Below are 21,901 nucleotides of genomic sequence, written 5' to 3' on the forward strand. Positions count from 1 at the left end.
TAACCATCCTCAGTACTGTGTATAGCTGAAACTGGTAACCTACAACCTTAATATACTTAATATTAGTTTGTGTAGGCAACACTGTCCAGCCATGGTGACTAGCACTGCTGATGCTAACGACCTGCTTCCTCACAAACATGTGATTGTTTGTGAGGTGTAGGCTGTCCACCTTGTCATTAAAAAAAATCATGAGCACTGATCTGCTGGTAAAACAGCATCCACTCTTCTGATTCTAGGCTTTCCACAAGATTGTGGAACCTGGCTGCAGGGATTTGTTCCTGTTCAGCCACAGCAGCATTAGTGAGGTCCAACGCTGATGTTGGGCGATAAGGCCTGACTCGAGGTCAGCATTTGTGTTCGTCCCAAAGGTGTTGCATGGGGTGGAGGTCAGCGCTCTGTGCCTGCCAATCAAGTTCTTGACCACCAAACTGTGAAAACCATTTCTTTATGGACCTGACTTCGAGCACAGGAGCACTGTCTAATTAAAATTGTATTAATATTTCCCCTAATTGTAACTAAGGGCTCTAGCCCAAACCAACCAAGTACACAAATGTATATGTAAAAGGGTGACCATATACATTTGGCCATTTACTGTAAATAAGGATTGTTATTCCAGCCCTTGGCTGCATAACAACAGCGTTTATGAATGAACAGCTTTTAAAGCATGTCTCCTTGGCATTAATGCTAATAAAGAAGGGGTGTTACTTACCGGTGTATCTACATGCTTTAATGGCAGCTGAGGAGTGGGAGGCTGAAGAGAAAAGCGAGAAAGAGTCAGTGCGTTAGTCATTGTTTCCTTCACAGCGAGGAAGAAACAACATGGTGAGCGAAAGGATGAGAAGGAGAGAGAGAGAGAGAGAGAGAGAGAGAGAGAGAGAGAGAGAGAGAGAGAGAGAGAGAGAGAAGGTGGACAGCCTACATCTTTTATAGACCTCTCTCTCCCCCTATCTGGCTTTCGGTGATGTACCAGACACACAGTCATTGTATTAACCTTGAAGAAAAATACTCTGTCTGTTTGATCTCTACACACTTGACATGTATAGCTACTCCTCCTGAATAAGTGAGTCCTGTTCCTGGACTGGCTCAACTTAATTATAACTGGGATTATCACGTTTTAACTATTATTTGGATGGTAAAAACCTTAATTAATTTGCTTCATTCTTGATTTGGAAATAGTAATTTGACTCAAGGTTGACTTACTAGATTTTTTCATTTGCTTTCAGCCCCATATCAAGACCTTCATCAACTAAATTGTTTTATTCATGAATTTCAGGGGTTGGGGTATAGTCATAATGGCTTCCGGGTTGGTGCTGGTTGCTGGTTCTAAAAAGAAAAATACAATGTGACAACTTCTGAATTTCATAGTGGGACAGGCCGAATTGTCAATATGTAAGAGTAAGAAAATAAAAAAAGATGCGGGGATAGAGAAACAGAGACAGTCTGTGAGGTGGTAAAAAGAAAGTACGTGATGCGCGCGCGTGTGTATGGAAGGGCAAAACACACACACACACACACACACACGCACAGAGCTTGACAGTGATCCATGTGTTAAGGAAAATCTCTTAACTGAGTTAAGTACAGTGTCTTAGCCTGATGTGAGCTCTATAAACAAAACCGGTTTCTGTTTAACAAGCTGCTGCAGTCATTTAAAGAGGCCAGCATCCAAAGTAAATAAGTGAAAAGTAGTTACCGTAGCTTGGAATGTCCCTAATTTGGTCATATCATTGGTGGTTAGTCTTGAAAATCCAAACAGGACGGACTGTGTCACTTTTTATTTGACTTTATATTGAGTAGAAATCAGGAGAACGATCAAATTGCAAGTCCTGCTGGCTTTCTAATCATGTCCCACCATTTGACTGAGCGCGCATTCTTTACGGAGATGAACGAAAACAACCATTTCAAGCCCATTAAAGTGAAAATGACTCAAGCCTCAGTGTTTCAGTGCGTAAATCACATTGTGTCTTGTAAAGGAGCAGCCCCTAGAGGAAAGGAAAATAATCACTTTAACTGCAGCTCTCTCTAACTCTCTTCTATTCAGTGTAGCATTTAAATAGCATCCTGAAAGTCTCGGACCAAATCAGTGATTTATCAGTCTTATTGACTATGTACTAAATTCACACTTAAATTACAAATGTTTTTTTGCTAGATGGGGGATAATCATAGTGGTGTAGTGTCTGTAAGATGCATACAACTTAATTACAGTATGCATGTCATTTCCAGACCATGTTACTCTCTACTATTTTCTCTCAAATACAAGATCGAACAACAGCAAAACATTTCCCCCAAAAACATGTCTCAATCTTTGTGAGAAAAGTAAACTGTGTATGGTGTGAGGACAGGTTCCCAGTTTTGGGACAAGTCAATGTTATGTAATACTTCTGACACTGACAATCATCTTCATCATTGTCACTGCCGGCACCCTCACCATCAGTATTCTTATCACCTCTACAGCTAAAAACAGGACACAGAGGGTGTCTGGTTTGAGTTGTACAGACAGGATTTTCTTTTGGGGAAAGGGAGGAAACTCTTATGGTTACAGCGTCTGACCTTTGACCTCCAGCAACAACCTCACGGTGAGTGGTTCTGCCACAATTCCAGGAAGGATCGTGGCATTATGAGGGGGATTTCAGAGGTCAACGAGATCTTCCATGATTGTCTCATTTGTGCACAAATTCACACACATGTGCACACATTACACTCACCAGCTCATAGTTGGTAGTTGTTTGACATGATGTGGTGACCTGCAAACAGAGAAACAGAAAAATCATGAGTGAAAAAAATCCCATTAAATTTTCTATAGAAAGTTGTGATGTACATTGTGACTGTGTTTTAAAAACACTGCTGTAAGCAGTGTGTGAAACAGGGAGGCAGAGACATCTCTGAATGTTTCCTCCTGAATGCCTGAGTATTCCCCAAATCACCCTCAACAGTCCAGAAATAACCACTGCCTCAAAAACAGTTAGTCTGTGTGGGAAACATGTCAGGACCATTTCAGGCTAAATTTGGCATTGAATTCACATTGAGAGAGAATGTTTCCTGTAAATGTCAGAAAACAATTCAACATTGAATTATACCATATTATATATGTCAGTTTACAAACGGGCAGAAGCAGCACACTATGACTTCATAACTCATATCGCGTGATGTTTTTGCTGATTAGTCTGTCTGAGAAAACACACAAAAAAGTGCCTCATCAAGTAAATTTAAAGCAATTTCACCTGCATTCAATAAGAACTCAGGTGAGAAATTCTGATTACGCAGTGTATCCTCGTGTGGGTGGGCACTAGGACCCTGGTGTTGTCTTGACCTGCTCTGTGACCCTCTATGCACCTTCAACACATGTCACACACATCGGACTACAATGCATTTTTGCCTTTCCAGATGGACACTTTGTCAGATTAGTTGATCATAGAGTCATAAATTCTTCCTGTGAGACATGGCAGATTACACGCAGGACACCGAACAATCACAACATGATTTGTGTGGCGGCCATAGGTGATTGAGAAAAAGGTGCCAGAATATGACCTTACTCTGACGACTTTTCCACCTGACAGCAGCAACATCATTTCTCCCCAGAAAGACTCCGTTATGATGTTACGAAAAATGTCATAGAAGTTCTTAAACTAACTGATAAAACAGGTTTTCTTAACATTTGTAAAACATTTTCAGACTTTCAATAAAAAAAAATTCTGTTTCCGAAAGAAAAGAAGCAGAACTAAAACCAGACCCAGATTTGTAAGGTAATAATTGATGACAGTCAATCTTTTTTTTTCTATTTCTCTACATACAGTCCTGTTTTACATTTTTATTTTGCCCATGCGTCTACCGTAGTTTATCTTTATTGGAATTTGCAATGCATTGGTAAACTGAAATATTTTACAAATAACAACTTGAAATTGGGATTTCTGGTGGTTTTGTTAAGGATACGTTGGGATTGTTTGTTTTAAGGCTTCAACTAATTATTTATTTTCATTAGCCATTAATGATTAATTGATTCATTGTTTTGTCTATCAAATGTCTGAAAATTATGAAAAATGCCAGTCACATTCCCCCCCAAACGTTTCATCCTCAAGTGTTTTATTTTGTCTTAAGAACAATCTAAAGTTAAAATTTTCAGAAACTCAACAAATGTTTTGTATTTTTTCTGGAAAAATGACAAAATGATTAATCAATTATATAACAGTTGCAGATTCATTTTCCTAAGAGATTAATTGACTAATCGTCTAAGTTCCAGTTTGTTTTGCTCTAAGCAACACAGCTTGAGTGGAAACCCATACTGTAACTTCATTGCCTGCAATCCTGCGAGCAGCACTTTGCATATTGTTCTAGAATTTACAAAAGCAATATTTTTTATTAAACAGCCTTTTAACAGTACTGAACAACAACGGGGACTGCCACTGGTTCTTTATTGTAGTAAATCTGCAGATGTAATAACATTTCAGATGCTCCATCAGGTGAAGACGACTCACAGCTGATTAATTACTGCTCACCGATAAAAATGCCATATAGTGACTTTTTATATTATTACGTCCAGCTGGGTGTATATTAATGAATAGTAAAGGTGCTGTGGTGAAGCACTTTTAATTATTATTATCATTTTGATATCTTGGCATTACTACCATAAAACAAATAACAGTAGCTCTTTTTTTCAGTAAAACAGTAGGTCTCCCAACAAATGCGGCTGGGTGGCACACCAATACTATAAAATGCAGAGTGGAGGGCCGCTACCTGTTGCCAGACCTCCCAGCAACAGTATCACTTGTCCCCTAATTATACTATCACCTCAAAATTAGAGCAGTATTGGTTTCCTGATGTTGCAATGCTACATGTAGCATCTTTAAATAGCAGTAAGGGCATCACAGGCCAATTTGGTTCTCAAAACAGTTGCTCATAGTATCCATGACAAGCAAGTGTGGCTCCAATAGTCTGTATCACCCTCTGCACCACAAATCACTGATTACGATTCATAAACAGGCACTCCATAGTAAGCTGAGTGACTTCCATCTGATTGTATTCACTTTTGTGTGTACAGATAAACATGCATGGGGGCGTTCATGGATGCAAACGTGTGCGCGGTTAAACGAGTGCGTGCGGCGCCCTGTATCGCAACGTGCCGTGTTTGAAAAGGATGTTTACGAGCGGTGAGATGAGAGCGCGCTATCAGCAGACAACAGACGCAGGCAGGAAGGAAGCCGCCGTAATTAGTTTGCTCTAGGGAAACAAAAGACTCATTGACTTTGTAATGCTATCAGAATACAGTAGCTGGATAAGATCCGGCAGAACAGGTTCCGCCCAGTGCACGCAGATATGCAATGTGATGGCATCAGTCCATCAGTCAGTGCTGATATCGGTATATGCTACACCAAATTTTGTTTTTTTACAAATTTCTATGCTGCATTACTGACACCTTAATATGATACAACGAACTTAATGGGGCTTTGTTCTTTGATCATGCACAATTTAAAATCTGCCAATAATTCATATAGTAAGTGCCATTTTTAAAACCATAATAATAATAATACATTTATTTATAGAGCACTTTCAATCAAAGTGCTTTACAAAAACAATAAATAAATCTGACTCCATAAGCCAAAAGCACTTGGTCAAGCACTAAGCACAGAGTAACTAAAGATTTTACATACCAAATTTATGCCAGTTTCAGTCAGACCTTGTCCTTGTCACGTGCATGTACAGTGTGTGCATGCTTGTGCTTGGAGGTCATCCTTTTGAACCTTCCGGGTTAATAAAGTGAATGAGTTACACAGTTGCTGCTGCAGCTGTTACAGGGAAGTGGATTAAGGTGAAAAGAAGGAAGAGAAAATGAGGTTCAACTATATGGTCAGTTTGTGGTGCTGTTGAGTTGTAGCGCAGTATACTGACAGGTGTTTCTATTACTTTCTCCACCCAATCTATATCAATCTTTTTTTTGCCACATCCTTTATATACTAATTTTGTCTCGTCCCTTTTTATCACACTAAAATTAAGAGATTTTCTTTCAATTTCCTTTGTTGCGCCTTCTTTTTCCATTGATAATAGCATTTAGATATAGCATAACTGTTGTTTGATAATATTCATTTAGTCTCATCTTCATGGTGGGGGAAAAATCATTAACAGATTCATTTATGTGATGAACCCATAATACATTGCTCTTTCTCAACAGCAAGAAGTCCCTTTAGTAAGCAAGCTAATGCAGAACTACTTGACTGGAACTTTTCAGAAGATGACGTTGCTAGTACTGTGAGCGAGTCGGCTCATGCTTGCTCTTTACGATGCCCACACTACCTGGGGCTGTGGCTGACATTCACATATCAGTGTTGGCGGTTCCAGTAGCCCTGGGGCCTCATGGCAAGAGCATGTGCCTTTATTTACAGCTGACAAGAGGTGCTGTTCTGTGCGCTGTACTGTAGCATCCGCCAGTAAATGTCCTGATGATGACTCCCCTCCAGTATTGATCTAAAGGTCATAAGGGTTTTGTGATGACTTTGAGGGTCAGTAGCTACTGTATGTTTACATTCAGAGAAACCAGACTATTGGTCAGATCCCAGCCATATGAATCATGATATCTTCAGGAACATATTTGAGGAGGAATCAGACATGCATATTGCCTGCAAATAGTCTCCTAGTGAGGCAGCCATGAGAGTAGACAGCCAGAGCAGCAGACACAGAGAAAATACCGACACTGACTTCATAATCACACAATCTTACATTCCTTCAAACACCGTGTTCTCAGTGCAACTCAAAATCTTCATCGCATCACTGTGCAACTAAGTAAGAGAACAACAGCTACTCTGACTTCATCCATATATGGTGGGTTCAGCTAAAAGCCAGATTAATACAGGCTTCATGTGGTTTTTGCCAGCTCAGACGGATAAAAGTGTAGGAATCTCTGAGAGGCCCTGCCACACGCTTTAGCATCGGGCCAGGCTAACACCTGCACTTCATCCATCCGTGACTGTTTGTGCAACTGCATCTGTGCCATCTCAACATCTGTACAATGATCCAGTAGTTTTCCAGAGTTATTTTTCATTACCTGTGCATCTTTTCTTCAGCATATGTCCCATTGCTTGAAACAATAAATCATGCCATCTTGTATTTATTTTTCCTAAAAAATCCACTGGATCAGCACCAAAGTGCTCACAAATGCAATTTTTTGATACATGTTCATCACTCAATGCCTTAGAATTGATTTAATCTGAAAGATATTGTCCATTGAACTTGATTTTGTCCTGATTCCACTTAAAATAAAGTTAATGGTGAACTTTTCTTTAACCTCTGAATGAGTCTCACCAATCATTTCCAGGCAAAGTGACCACATCAGACCACAAAGACAACTCTCCAATATTGAGAGAAAGTAAGTCAAAGTGGGTTTAGGCTTTTAAAACCAGGAGCTTATAATCTCATCGAGTCACAAGGGGCGTCTGGGAAGCCACTGAACTAGAACAAGGAGTCAAGCGAGCTACCCGGGGGCCCCTCCACAATCTCAGCCCAGCCAAGAGGCCTCAATTGGGGGCAAACAGAGTTGAGCTGAGGCGGGACGTTGTTGAATTACCCACAGCAAAGGTCAAATGTCTCAGGTGAGTCTCTACAGCTTCACAGAGCTTTCCTCCGCTTTCTTGATCCCCCCTCCCTCTTTCACAATGAGAGTGTGGATCAGTGAGAGCTTTAATGATTTCAGCAAAAGTGCTGCTGAAGTACTCAAGTGGGTTTATATGGAAATGAAGAGCGCACAATATCAAAGCACGACTCTCAACCCGGTCCACTGAGTTGAATCATTGTATAATGAGTAAACGTTCTGCAGTTCAAGCAGGACAGTGATGAACTGTTTTCTCTTCACTCTCACACACTTCAAACAGGCTGGAACAAGCATCCTCTGATAACCAAGGAAGAATAAGATCAGCTTGCTCAGCAACCTTCGCATTCTTCCTTTGCATTTGGGCCAACAATAAGGGCAGCCACGTGAAAATGGTATGATATCTCACAATTTTGGAGATGAGATAAACCCAGTTAGAGAGTTTTAGTTCGTTAGAAGTAGATATGGTTTTTTTTTAAACTCATGAAAGCAGCAGTATTTCCACAGAGTTTTTCCCTTTTACCCATCTAACCTAGCAATAATCACACTAAACTTAGTTAATCTACTTCAGCCTAACTGATGGGAGAAAGCATGTGTTTGCCACTGTGCATAAATCATCTCATTGGCTCCAATAAATAAGCCTGCCATTGGTCCAACCACACTCAAAATTCCTCAAGCACTCCTGCCCACACAAGAGCCACTGCCGTGCTGATGGCAGTTTGCCTGAGAAAGTAAATTCTTCACTTTTCAAACGGGGGCCAAATAAGGACTGAAGCTCAAACAGCCCCTTTGGAGGGATTTATACATCGGCTGGGTTTCTGTTTTACTTGGAGAGCTAATAAATCCGCCGAGCGCTGTGATGGTGGAGAGCATGTTCCTCTCCCGCTTTAACATTTTGACATAATGTTAAGTGTGTAACCCGCCATGTTTGACTGGGTGGCAGTGTGTCGCTGGCAAGGCTGCACTGGTAGTGTCAAGTGATGCCGTCAGTGGTTGAATAATACTTGATGACGAATTTAAAAAGAAAGTTAAATCAAGTTGTAGTAGAATAATGGCAAAATAAATTACTTGTGCACAATGCTGCCAAAGAAGAATAGTGTGTGGGAAAGTTTTGATCCTAAAATGCTATCTGTCATTTATAAGAGAGTCAATTCTTCAAGCTCATGACTCAATATCCTTTAAAACAGAGAATCCACTCTGTAAACATGTTATTTTGTCAAGGGTCTAAGTTATTTGGTGGATGTCTAAATTTGGAGCCAAACACTGAGAACTTTCAGCCTGTGCTGATCCATGCTGGTCTAAATGCTATTTCAGAGGCATTTGGACCCAAAAAGGATGGAAAAGGTCTGGTGTATACATATAAAGTCTAAATAATTGTTTTTGTTAAGTAGAACACACTGCCAACCAGATGTTTCCACATGTGTCCATCAACACCCGGTAGCGCAACACAAACAAGGTCTTCCCACAGCATTAAACCATCCTGTGATGGCTGAATAAATGACAAGGCCGTAGATGAAAAAAAATTACCTTTGAAGCTCTTTGCCTTTCTCTGCAACGTAAAAATCTACCAAGCAACAAGTTCCCAGTGTTCTCGTGAAGAATCCACTATCTAAATCTTGTGGATAACACAAGAAGGGGATATATCTTTTCACATGAGAACAAAATCACTACCACATGGTTAACACAACATAAATAAGGACGAAAACCGGCCAACAGGCACAAGCATTCGCTGCTACCCTAAATGCTTCAGACACAATATACCGCAACATACAGGAGGTTATTTACTCTGAAATTCATCATAGTGGATTGCCTTCTTATTTCAACTATTTTGATTGCCAGTGAGCTCAGATTTGTGTCCAACAAAGGCACTGACATTATATAATCTCGAAACCAACATGCCAATGTTGAGGCCCAAAGGAGCTTCATCAAGTGGATGCACAAAAGGCTAAAGACCATGGATCACTGAGGAAGCAGCTAGTTGATCATGGTCAAGCCACAGTGAATGGTGAGTGGGCTGTTGGCTTGGCTGCTTCGCCCCTTGTATGGTTACAACCAAATCACTGCGAGCTACAGACGACAAAATACCCCATTAAACAAGGAAATGATGAATATCAGATGTGCAATTGTGGCTCACATTGGACACAGGTTGAAAACCTCCAAATCTAAAAGCCCGACTTGGAGTTTTCTGGAAGAGGGGCATGACCGCATATCATAAATGTTAGGTCATTTAATCGAGGCTTCAATTGTGGGAGAGGTCTAACATTTGGCACAGGTTTATAACCAAAACTCACCTGATTTGCAAGAGCTTGGGTTTCCACTCACAGGAAAAGTTTGCAATAAAAACGTGCAATTTTGTAACACTTCAAAGGCCAGGCTTCTATGGAAGTTGAAAACAAGCATGTTTTCATCATTACTGGATGGAGCCGATGTTGGACGGTGCTGGTGGGTCTGTTCCGGACTGCATTCGCCTATCAGTTCCTGTTTAATTAGGGGTGGCTACCGAGTGATTTTTCTCTTTCAACCACTAATAGCACAGTGAAGCGAGAATGAAGAAACAACGCCAAGCCAAAATCAATGGTATACACAGAAAAAGCGCAATAAAATATGGGCTTACAAGAACACAAGATGCTCAATGAGATTCCTGAAAGCTCTTTTGCTGCAATTACTTTTATGAAATCCTCAATTTATGCTTGTGTCTGCACTTTTCTTACAAGTGAAAAGATAGTTTGTGTTACTTTGTACTGAAATTTTAATCTAAACTTGCCGTTTCATTTTTCCTTGCCAGCCTGTCACTTATTGACAGAAATAAGTTAGTGGGTAGGCTGAGCCTCTACTAATTCAGTCTTGGCCTCTTGTGTGGTTGCATGCTAAATGCCATCCTCCCTGGTCACTACTGCTTTTATAACACTTCCCGGCACATACTTTGGAGCTGACGCAGCTGGAGGATCTTGTAGTTTTCACAGTTTACCAGCCACATTTACTGTTTGTGTGCTCTTCTCTTGAAGCCTGCAGTAGAATATCTTCAAATTCAATCTGAAAAACAAATGTCATGCATGACCTACTAGGAAGGAGAGGTATTGCTATTTGGCAATCAAACTTTAAAGCTATTCACTTTGAGGCCTTCAAGACGATTTTCTGTGATTTACTGTATTTTTTTCTCAATATTTCTCTTAAGTTTGCCAAGGTTTCACTCCTCTGATGTGTCAAAAGATGAACTGCCCTTAGGGAAACTAGGTATGTTATTAAGGCATGGGAGAGACAGAGGTAAGAGACAAATAGTTCAAGAGGGATAGATATACAGGGACAGCAGCCGTTTCATAAGCATCACTCTTAGAGAACATCTTCATGTTATGAGACACGAGGGATACATGAGTTACGGCTCTTTTGGCAGTTTAAGAGGGTTTCTGGGCAAGGTGGAGAAAGTGGTAGAGCATTTTCTTTTGAGACTTATGACCAATTTGAAAAGTGGAATGCCAGGACAAGAGCAACAGGTTCATGGTTATGTAACGTCTTCAAATTAAAAATGTGCACATGAGAAATGCGTTGTAGAAAAGTGTTTAAATTTGGTGCCGTAATAAAACCGCATTCCTTTCTGTTGTTTTGACCCTCTAGTGGGAGACAGGACATACAAGCCTTGCAACCTCTTGACCATTTCTTGTTTAACTGCCATCCTTGTATTAGCTCAAGGTCAAAGGTGAATGATTCTCATCATCAGGCTGCATCCTCTCTCAAAGGTGTCGGGAAGAAAAAGTGTGAGTATAAGTTAAGGACAGCACTGAGTAAAAAAAGAAATTTCCTGCAAAAATTCTACTTGACCAGGTGCTCTACTTAATCTCTTGTAATGCCAAAGCAGATGCAGGTTACGCTGAGAGAGAAAACACGTGTTTGCCTGTTGTGTTGACCAGTTGCTCCCGGTCTCTCTGCGACTCTGCTGCCACAAATCACTACTCGTCGGGTCATGAAAGGCTCCCGAGCCTCAAACAGCAACTCAAATGAACTGTCTGTCTCATTCCCATGGGAGCAACTTTCCCATGAGAGAGTGGCAGACTAGCCTACATCCAAAACATGCAGAGGAAAGCATTTTCAGCTGAACTGACATCCCAGAATCCCTTTTTTGTTGTTTCATGCTCCAACAGCCTTTTGTATGTCCTAAAAACACTTAAATTCAGCTTGAGCTCCTCTTTCTGAAGATCCATTTTAAGATATGAAAGACTGCAAAGAACCACAAATTCAGAAAATGCATTCAACATGCCAACATGCCAAACTACAGATGGAATATACTGCAAGACAAAAACAACCTCTACGCATCTGAAAATCTCCTCCTCTAGCTGTCTTACCTGCACAACGGTGCCCCTTTTTCTCACGCTCTCTCTTCTCTCCCCCTCTCCCTTGTTTCTACCTCTGCATTCTCCCTGCCTTCAGACCCCCCTCCAGGAGAGAAAGAGGGCAAGAGAGGGAGTACCAAATACAGACACTTTCCTCCACCTCCTCCGCCCCTCTCGCTCACAACAACAGCAGTAATCCCAAACGCGTGCCAGAGAGCTACTGAACTCGATTCTGTGTAAATGTGTGTGCGCATGTGGATGTCTATGCAGCCTCTGGACTGGACCAGGATACACTCTTTATGCTGCTGGCTTTGGTTCCTCCTGACAACTGCCAAGAAATTTTGAAACAAGCTATATAAGGCCAAGAAAGTGGCTCGGGGCTCCTTATGATTCCGGTACCCAAAACGAGAGAGCAAAAGCCGTTCAGGGGCAGACAGTAACTGTATCCCTCTGTATCCCTCCCTCTGCTAACCCGCTCTGTCCGTCTATTTCCCTCTCTCTCTTTCTCCTCCCTCAGAGCCCTTGCTGTAGCTGTCGACACATGCTTGACAGAGGGAGTGAGAGGGAGAATGGGAAGGAGAGAGGAAGAATAACTTTTCTGTTCTTGTTTCTGTGCTGCTAAAAAATCCCTCTCATTTCAAATGTATGATGCTGATTTGATGATTTTTTTTCACAGTCCTTTTTGCTGACATTGGCTTTAATTTCCTAACTGTGTGGGGTCAACAGACTCCACTGCTGGATGTATAAAAAAACAAAAACATAATTGCATTGCTCTCTCCTATCAAATATTATTTTCTTTATATCTGACCTTATTAAAACCCAACATGTAGAAACGTATTGAAGGTGACACCCTTCCCTTTGCCAAAACCTGCTCATTTGATGAAGGAGACAAAATATAGAAATGACCACAAATCATTGCTACTACAACAAGTAAGGAAATGTTTCATGTTTTATATGTTATATGGGCTATCTTTTGTTTGCCAGAAAGTCAATTACTGACAAAGAAATGTACAATATGTTATACGGTGACATTAATTAAGTTTGGGATTTAACAGGCTCATAAGCAATGCTCTATCAAGGTGATAAAACAATGTTAAGTATGTCTTATTTTGAGCTGTAAGAGAGGGCCGTGGATCTCAAAACAGCCAGTACCTTCAGATTATTTTGACTCGTTTTCAGCAGTAATAAGGCTGTTTCAAGAATGTTGTAAAAATAAATGCCTGTGTCTTGAAATAACAGCACAGCATGAGTGAGCAAATTGATGTACAATGAAAAACAGGTTGCTATATTTTTAACTTGATAATATTTTCACAATCTTTCTAAGAGTATAAGTTTAAATTACTCGATTACTGACATTTTGTTTGCAGTGCAACACATATTTATTGTAATTTTGCCCTTTATTTCATTATTTTATTTTTAATTATGATTCTGTTTTATTTTAGTGTGTATGTACATTTTATCTTAACATGTGTATGTAGTGATTTACTATGATTATATTTACACTTCAATCTTAAGCACAAAAATGTGCTGTCAGATGAATAAGGTTACTGCTAATATGATTCTATATGCACTGTACTACCCAAGCAGCGCAGGTCAACACAAAATCCTCTTAGACAACTTTTTTTCTAAAGCATTTACTGTCAAATTGTATGAGTGAAATTAATTAATCTTAGTTGCACAGCTGTACCTTGCTTGCACATTTACTCCAGAGCAAAAACCTGAGATCAACAGACAGGTTCCCCCAAGATCCCTCTTTTCTAAAATACTTGGGAGGAAAATATTTGCAAGTCTCCCGTTGGGTTTTAAACATTCGGGGTGAACTTAGCTCTTGACCTCCAGACGAGGACTACAGTTAAATTGAGCCATCAGTCATCTGCTAGCACCCGGTTATTAGGCTGCCTGTACCGCTTGTCTGCCAGTGCTATCTCCCGACTGCTGCGCTGCATCTATACTACTGAAGGGCGTCACTATGGAGACGTACTGTGATGGCTCTTTGATGTGACGTGTTTGCGAAGGGGGAACAGACTTTCTTCTGTGAGGGGCTGCTGAAGAATGAGGAGGCTTGGCTCTTGTGAATGTGTGTGTGTGAGTGCACACGTGTGTGTCTCATCATTTTCTCTCTCTCTCTCTCTCTCTCACTCTACCTTTTTCACCTTCATGCTTGGATAGTTACTCTCTTTTCCACGCCAACATTCTTGAACGCTCACCATGCCTGCTTCTATCTTACTGTGTTTTTGGTCTTGCTCCATGCACTTTCTTTCTTTGGAAGATAAAGCAGATAAAAAGGAGAACCTTAGAAGGATAAAAAAAAAAAAACACTACACCACTGAAAAAGAAGTCTGTTCAGGGGCAAATTGCAAAAGTGAATTTAAAATCCACCTTATTACAGTCAAATGGCATATTACATTAAAATTTTGTATTTTAATGTATAGTTAATGTTTTTTGTTGTGAGATTTATGAGTGGGTGGGCCAGTGCATATGTTTGATTGACAGCATGGGCACAAGATGTAATGTAAACAAAATTGTGTTGGCAGCACAAGGTGTATCTCCCTTGCTTATGGGGTTAAGATGCCAGCAATAAACCCCAGTGTCCCCAGTTTGAAACTGAACAGTGGCTTATGTTGCATCTCTCTGTCCCACGTCTCCTTTTATCTGTCCACTATTGCTATCGAATAAAGACAATTTATAACAATAATAAAATTAGTTTACATGCCAAGGACAATGTCTTGTTAAGTGGTACTGAAGAATAAGGACCGAACCATTTTAGCATTTAACTGACCGATGTTAACATTTCTAGATACATTTTTTGAGCTGTGACTTGCAAATTAGCTATCTGACCTGCAAACCGATGTTCGCAGTGGAGTGAAATGTTTCCATATTTGTATATAACAATTTTGGTTATTGTTTAAAATCTGCAGTTCTTTTGTATCAGGCTGCTGTCAGCCTATGATGCTGTGTCATCCAAATATAGGTTGAAATGAAATTATTTTATTGCCTCTATGTGGAGAAAGTCAAAGTTGATAGAGAAATAATTATATTGTCTACCAATTTTATTTAAATTTGACTTTAAAGTGGCTGTAACAATGTTTGTGCATTTTAATCCCACTTGAAAATAGCCTGATGACATCATCTTCTTTTTGGGTTCTTGTTTGGTTCCACGTCTAACACTCCATTTTTCTCTTTCGTCAATCAAAATCTTTCATGTCCATACAAATTCACACACGCTGAGTTACATAAATAGTCCTGAGTTTTACAGTAGGTGGTAAAATGGGGTTATGGGGTTGTACCCGTGCCTCCTGAAATATTAAAGCTTCTGGGTTGCATTTTATGGAGCGTGTCATTTGGCCTAATTAAAGGCCTCTTCCTGATTTCACACATCATAGATGTGGATTACAATGTTAGGATGCCAGGATTAAAAACCTCAAAACACTTGACCTCAAAATTCTACACTGGAGGCATAGTTCAAGTCAGGCTTAGAAAAGCTTGGAATGTGCATGAATTGACTTAGGCTTTTGACTCACTGTCAAAGTATGCTGTTGCAGGTACAGACGTTGAGAGTATTTCAGTATAAAGTCTGACAGAGCTTCCTTCCTTTTTCTAAAATGCGTCGCTGTTTTGCGCACATCAGTGCCTGTGTTATGTAAGTGTGAGTGAGCACAGCCTGACAGAAAGGGATTTTGGGCCACTAGAGATGAAAAGGGATCGTCTGGGTCTCCTCACAGCAGTAATATTTCCTAGATTTTCTTTTGCATGACGAAGGAACTATTGAATCTTCTAAAATTAGAAACTCAGCATGTGACTGGATCGCCATATCCACTTTAACATGAGAATATACTTTCTTAGCTTGAGGTTTTTTAATAGGTTTGGGGAAAACTTGTCCATTGAGGTATAAACACAGGCATTGATTCCTTTTATGTTACTACAAACTGTTCTGAGATAATACTTAAGTAATCTAAAGTAAAAAAAAGTAAAAAAACATTTACCAATTTGAATGCCACTGGAAAACATGAAACACATTTATTTATTAGTCTTGGAAAACATCTTTTATGGAATTTCTTTTCATTTGTAAGATAAATAATGAGATAAAATACGCAACTGCCTTGCGAGAGTGGAAATATTACTATGGACAACACAAAAGAGATCCAAGAGTTTTATGGTCAAAGAAGAAGCTGCTCGCCACCTGACAGAAATTTGGACAGGATTATGATGCTTTGGGTTTCCAAGCAGCATCATAATTTTTATGGTGCATTGACTTGTAATCATGGTAAATGATGTTACTATCATTGCATTGTATTACCTTATTAGCTGGTTTGCTATTTCTTGCGTTCTTGCGCTTGCTTGATGTTTGGCTGTGTTAGCAAGGTTGTCTAAATCAGCCAAAGGTTACACAGACAGAGGTTTCCTTACTAGACTTATACACTCGGACATCGCTAACGTTACTGTAAGTGCTCTTGCATCAGTTATTGGATAGTTTGTTGGATAGCTTGCCACCCAAGTTTTAAGCAACATCATGCTGCTGCTGGTGCCCAGCAGTGCTCAGCAGCCTCTGTGGACATAATGCTAGCTAATGGCAGAGGCGAAGAGACCGGAGAGGAGGTTTACGGAGTTAGCTAAGAAGAGAAAAGGAGAGTGACCAAGCAAGAGGCTCCCAGATGTAGGCCAGACCTTTGTAAAATAAAAAGCTGCAAGACAGACGCTGAAAAGACCTTCTTTGTTACACAGTTGCACTAGTAAGTAATATTGCTATGTCTTGTGTTGTTGCACTTGCTTGATGTTTGGCTGTGTTAGCAAAGTTGGCGACTTGCTAGGTTTTGATTGTGATCTAATCATAACAAATGCACGCAGCTGTCCTTATTTACCACAGCGGTGAATTAGCCTCAGGAGGGGTGCCAATTTGCACAAAAAGAACCCAAACACATCTTACAAAATGTTGCATAATGTTTAATGTATCTCATACCCTGTGTTATTCTTGGACTGCAACCATGACTCACTTCCTAATCGTCCTGTTTCGTCCCTGGTGCTGCTCCAGGATCTGTGAACATCTACAACTACAGGAAGTGGAAAAGCCTAATTACGAGAGCACTTTGTCCGGCTCCAGCTGACAGCAGCGATAAGTAAACAAGTCGTGAGATTTTTTTGAAGTTAATTGCAGAACAAGAACTTGCCAAAACACTGAGTGCTGTGGGAGGGTGGTAGCAGAAATGGCCACTAAACCCAGAGAAGAACTTGGGTTAAATGTCAGAAATTCCCTACCTGGTCCAGGCTTCTTTTTTCAAACATGTAAACAACATTTTACAAAACGAAGCCAAGGCAAAACAAAAGACCTCTCCAGCATTGTTGTTTACACAAGAAATATTCAAACTTCTTGCGCTCCCTCTCTTTTCGTCTTGTCCAACCCCTTCCTATCATTCCTCTCTGGCCCATGAGGTTCCCTGCCAAACCTCGCCTGTGTCTTCCAACCCACTAGCCCATCGAACAGCACAAACCACTGCAGCAGCATTCCAGGAGGCTCCTCCAAGACATGGCGGGGATAAATCATATGAAATAATGAGGGCTTGTTTCCATAGAGGGTGAGAAAGAACAGAGTGCTTACAGACGCTACGCTATCCAGTCAACACAAGAAGACACACACTCTTGCAAACACGCATACTTACGGTGTGCTACTGGGTAGATCTGTTTATGTATTCTTGTTGCAATGATGCCAGACTGAACCCTTAATCCATGCAGTGGAGTGTGTTGATCTTCATGTGACCATGAATGAGTTAACCCATAAAACAGCTGGAACCATCAATGAAATATAAGTGAGTTGCCACAGTGATGACACATATGCATGCTCACATGCATACATACTGTATGTGGTCCAGGCACACTGCTGGGCTGGACATAAACCGCAGGTAAGAAGCTTGAAATTTAACAGCTATAGTTCCTCATAAAGAGTTGTACTGCATGATGAGAAACATCTTGTAACAATGTACCTGCAGGACCACCGCAAAGAGTCCCAAAATATATCAGGAGTTGCAAATTCCTTGTAAAACAGTGGATGTTTTCATGTCTTTAGGTTTTTAAATAGTCTTATAAATGAACCAATCTGAGAGGAAAAAATGCTGTATCAACCTGTCACAAGCAGACATCCATTATTTATGATGATTCGCTAGATGAGAAGTGAAATAAAAATTAATACCTAACTCTGCAGTTGCCCTCAACTTTTTGGAGCTTTTTAGCACAGTGTTTTGGATTTCCACAAATTCTGCTTTAATTACTGTGTTTGTTGCCAGTCAGTGACCAGCTGGTTTACATAGTGGAACATCGAGCAGCTTTAGAGCCAGATATTATTTTTCAAGAGATACAGCACACTACCTCAAATCAAGAAGGCGATGCTCGCAAAAAAATATAGTAAATAAAGAGAAGTGAAAGTATCTGCACACTTATCTCTATCGCAAACACTGATTTTACTGTATTTTGTAAACTTTTGTCATCAGAGAATGACAAAGAGAAAGATGCTTTAAGAAAGTTGTGTGTGAACGTATAGCACCTTTCTAGTCTTTTCGACCACTCAAAGCGCTTTTACACTACATCTGCATTCACCAGTCATACACATTCATACACTGAGCCTAAGTGCTCAAACGGAAACTAGCATTCACTCTCATTCATACACTGGCGGAACAGCCGCCAGGGGCAAATCGGGGTTCAGTATCTTGCCCAAGGACAGTATCTTGCCCAAGGACACTTCGACACGCAGGGAGCCAGGGATTGAACCACCAACCTTCCGATTAATGGCCAACCCGCTCTACCTCCTGAGCCACAGCCGCCATGTGTGACAGGAATGTTTGAAAATGAACTGGGTGTTTTCGGAGATACTGTAGGTGTGCTTGACCAAACCTGAGGTAAAAGGAGAGTGAATTTTAGACTTTATTCAGGTGGCCAGAAACTATATGTATGTGTTGCAACTATGGCAACAGTTGTGGAACAAGGTCATGGCAAATATAAATGCTCTACAGTAAATCTACAGTGTCCAATAAATGCTCATACTTTAAGCATATTATATAGAGTGAGACTTTTTAAGGACTGAAAATTAACCACATATTGACATATAGTCAAAATGAAGGCCCTTAAAATTGCTGGGCTGTGGTATGTTTCAGTTTAAACACCAGCGGGTCCAAATGATTAGTTTGTTCCTTTGAGAAATTTAAATGCTCTTCTTCATGTAATTTATTACACCAAAATTGCCTAGCACAACTTGAAAAACCCCAGAGAACCCACAGTTTAAGGTCAGGTATGAGGACCCAATACACCAGAATCCTGTTTAACAGAGACCCTCTGTCTCCAACCCACAACCAGACAGATTTTGGGCAGCCTCCCAGCCACAACACCCTGTCCTGACAAGCACCCCACTCACTATAGACAACCATAACAGCCCCACTCACTATAGACAGCTTACTGAGGTCACTAAGCCTGTGCGGGATGGGAAAGCATCCGTTGCCAAGCTACAACATCCTCTGGGCTCCAACAACAGACGTCCACACAGAGATGGTTGCGGTTGGACGCAAAGGAAAACAGAAAATGAAGGGCAGCCAGAGATGATTAGCCGTTCTTCAACAAGGCACATTAACGGACATCTGTCTCTTTGATGTTCTACACAGACATTTTCAGAAGCTTTAAAAGTTAATGATCGAACCGCGTGTGGTTACAGATTTTCAAACAATTTTTATGGACTTTAAAGGTGCAATAATTCAGATTATTTTACTGCACAAGTAAAATGAACAGCATATTGCATATCTTGCTTCAGAAACTCACTTTCCCCCTCCTCTATTTGGAGCAACTGCTTGCAAGACATTTATGTCCTCAAAGTAATTAAGTAATTGAAAAGGCAGATGTTTTATTAAAATATTTAGTAGTGTTATATACTATATAAATATCCGGTCAGCGAACTGACGTGATCAAGGAAGTCCCTTAAACCCGCATTCTAGCCAATGGCCAGCAGGGGGGGAAGTCAGGTTCCATTAGAAATAATGGTAGAATGACCCTACTTCTCACCTGATTTATTACCTCAGTAAACACTTTCCTAATGAGTTTATGGTCTCAATCACTAGTTTCAAGTCTTCTTTAATACAACATGATGTTAATTTAGTAAATTATGGTCCCATTTAGAGGAAAATAGACCGTAAAGCAGAGTATGTTTACTTTCTCTGGTGAGTATGTTTAGTTTTAAGCCTTAACGTGAATTACAGATGCACCTAGCTAAGCAAGCTAGCTAGCGCCACACATGGCCATTAGCTCCACCGTCTCGTCCAAATATGGTTACGTCTGGTACTGCTGGTTGCAAAAAAACAAAATTGGCGGCATCGTATTGGCCAAACTCGAGGCTTCAAAATGGCAGTCCACAAACCAACAGGTGACGTCACGATGACTACGTTCACTTCTTACAGTCTATGGATGCCAGAGACATTTTCATATTGTCATGTTGTTGCATTTTGTCTGGTCACTCTGGTCAACAGAGTTCTGTAAATGGCACTTAATGCTCCTTTTACTAATATTTAATTTTAATTAAAATAAATATGAATTTATTAGAATCAGCCTTAAAATAAGCGTGTGTATTTGTTGAATGTGAAATCCTACTAAAGTTGTTAAAACGCCACTATTCTCACAAACAAACATGACCTCAGTGTGTTTAGTAGTAGCTACAGCCCTGATTGTACAAGGCATTAAATATATGATTACTGAAATATTTTCCAATTAAGTACTTAATTGTAAGTAAGTAATTATCATATTGCAAATGTTGACCTTATAAATCACTTTGTATTACTTTTGTTCATTCTGATCTGCAACAAAATGACTTAATAATATGAAACCTAGTCAAAAATATAAACAAATTAAATTTATAAAGTGATAGTGTGTATAGTGCAGACACTTAGTATAAATAAATTATACATATATTGTCTCACGTCATATGTTAAAAGCATTTACCTTCATTACACCCTCATTAAAATCAGAAGGGCCCCATTAAAGTGCCATAAAAACACAGAGATGCTGCATAAAACGTAATAACACTACCATTAAAACAGTCAAAACAACTGTCCTGGTCTATCGTCCTGGTTACAATACTGCATAACAAGGGAAGTTGCGGCAGCTTGAAATAATAAACACATAAAATGAAATCAATGCAGCGCGGCAGTTATCTTCACGTCTGGTGAACTGCAAACCACTGGCAACAACCTCATTGTGCTTCATGACAAATTTACTGTTCAAGGTCAGCGTGGAGTCAGCCGAAGACAGCATCGCCGTCTGCCAAAATCCACACTCGTATTTGCACAACAACTTGACTTTTCCGCACTTTTACTGGCTAAAACAATGAGCATGCCACTGCCATGTTGTGTCCTGTTTGTTTTGATTTGAGTCATTTCACTGGAAAGCGCCAACATAGATGATTGGTGCCGAATTAACCAATTTGGGGATCAGCACATTAGCAAATAAGGATTAGGAATATCGTGGCAAAGCTGTAATTTGAAGCCAGATTCACTAAATTCAATTCCTTCTTCTGCTATCAACAATATCATTTCTTCAGAAACACTCGCACACACACCTTTTGTTCCTCCTGCAAAACATTGCCTGTCCAATGTCTGTCACCACCGGAATGAATGACTCATGACTTTGGCTATTCAGATTATTCTTCAACTGCCACCACAAATGGCTTTGCCTGGTTTTAGAGGTATTTGGGAGATTTCTCCTCAGATGTTTTAGGAACACACAGCTTTTGTTCCTTTAGTAAAATTTTGGTAGAGCGATGGTTTTGGGGATTTTTTTGGGGAAGGGGAGAGGAGGTAAGAATCAGGGCAGACTGGAGAGGAGAGGGGTGGAAAAGAGAGACATTTCTACATTTAAAATCTAAATCTAAAACCACTAAGAATAGCCTTGTTACGCTCTTCCCCTCCACCCTTTTCCTCCCTTCTCATCGTCATTCATTCCTCCCTTCCTTCCTTTTCATTTTCTCTCTCCATGCATTCTTCTC

At 40.2% G+C, this 21,901-nt stretch overlaps 2 protein-coding genes across 2 annotated transcripts in view; both read right to left on the minus strand.

Annotated features, from left to right (window-relative positions):
• Positions 1–21,901, minus strand: part of faim2b (Fas apoptotic inhibitory molecule 2b) — a 76,435-nt gene that overhangs the window by 31,829 nt on the left and 22,705 nt on the right. The window lies entirely within an intron of this gene.
• Positions 1–21,901, minus strand: part of LOC123956869 (tensin-like) — a 53,700-nt gene that overhangs the window by 18,911 nt on the left and 12,888 nt on the right. Inside the window, exons 4-6 of the mRNA XM_046029362.1 lie at positions 14,123–14,155; positions 2,703–2,741; positions 710–751 (exon numbers count right to left, since the gene is read on the minus strand). Of these exons, the coding sequence (XP_045885318.1) occupies positions 710–751; positions 2,703–2,741; positions 14,123–14,155 (114 nt within the window). The remainder of the gene's footprint in view (positions 1–709; positions 752–2,702; positions 2,742–14,122; positions 14,156–21,901) is intronic.

Source organism: Micropterus dolomieu, linkage group LG18, assembly GCF_021292245.1.
Source record: "Micropterus dolomieu isolate WLL.071019.BEF.003 ecotype Adirondacks linkage group LG18, ASM2129224v1, whole genome shotgun sequence".
Taxonomy (NCBI): domain Eukaryota; kingdom Metazoa; phylum Chordata; class Actinopteri; order Centrarchiformes; family Centrarchidae; genus Micropterus; species Micropterus dolomieu.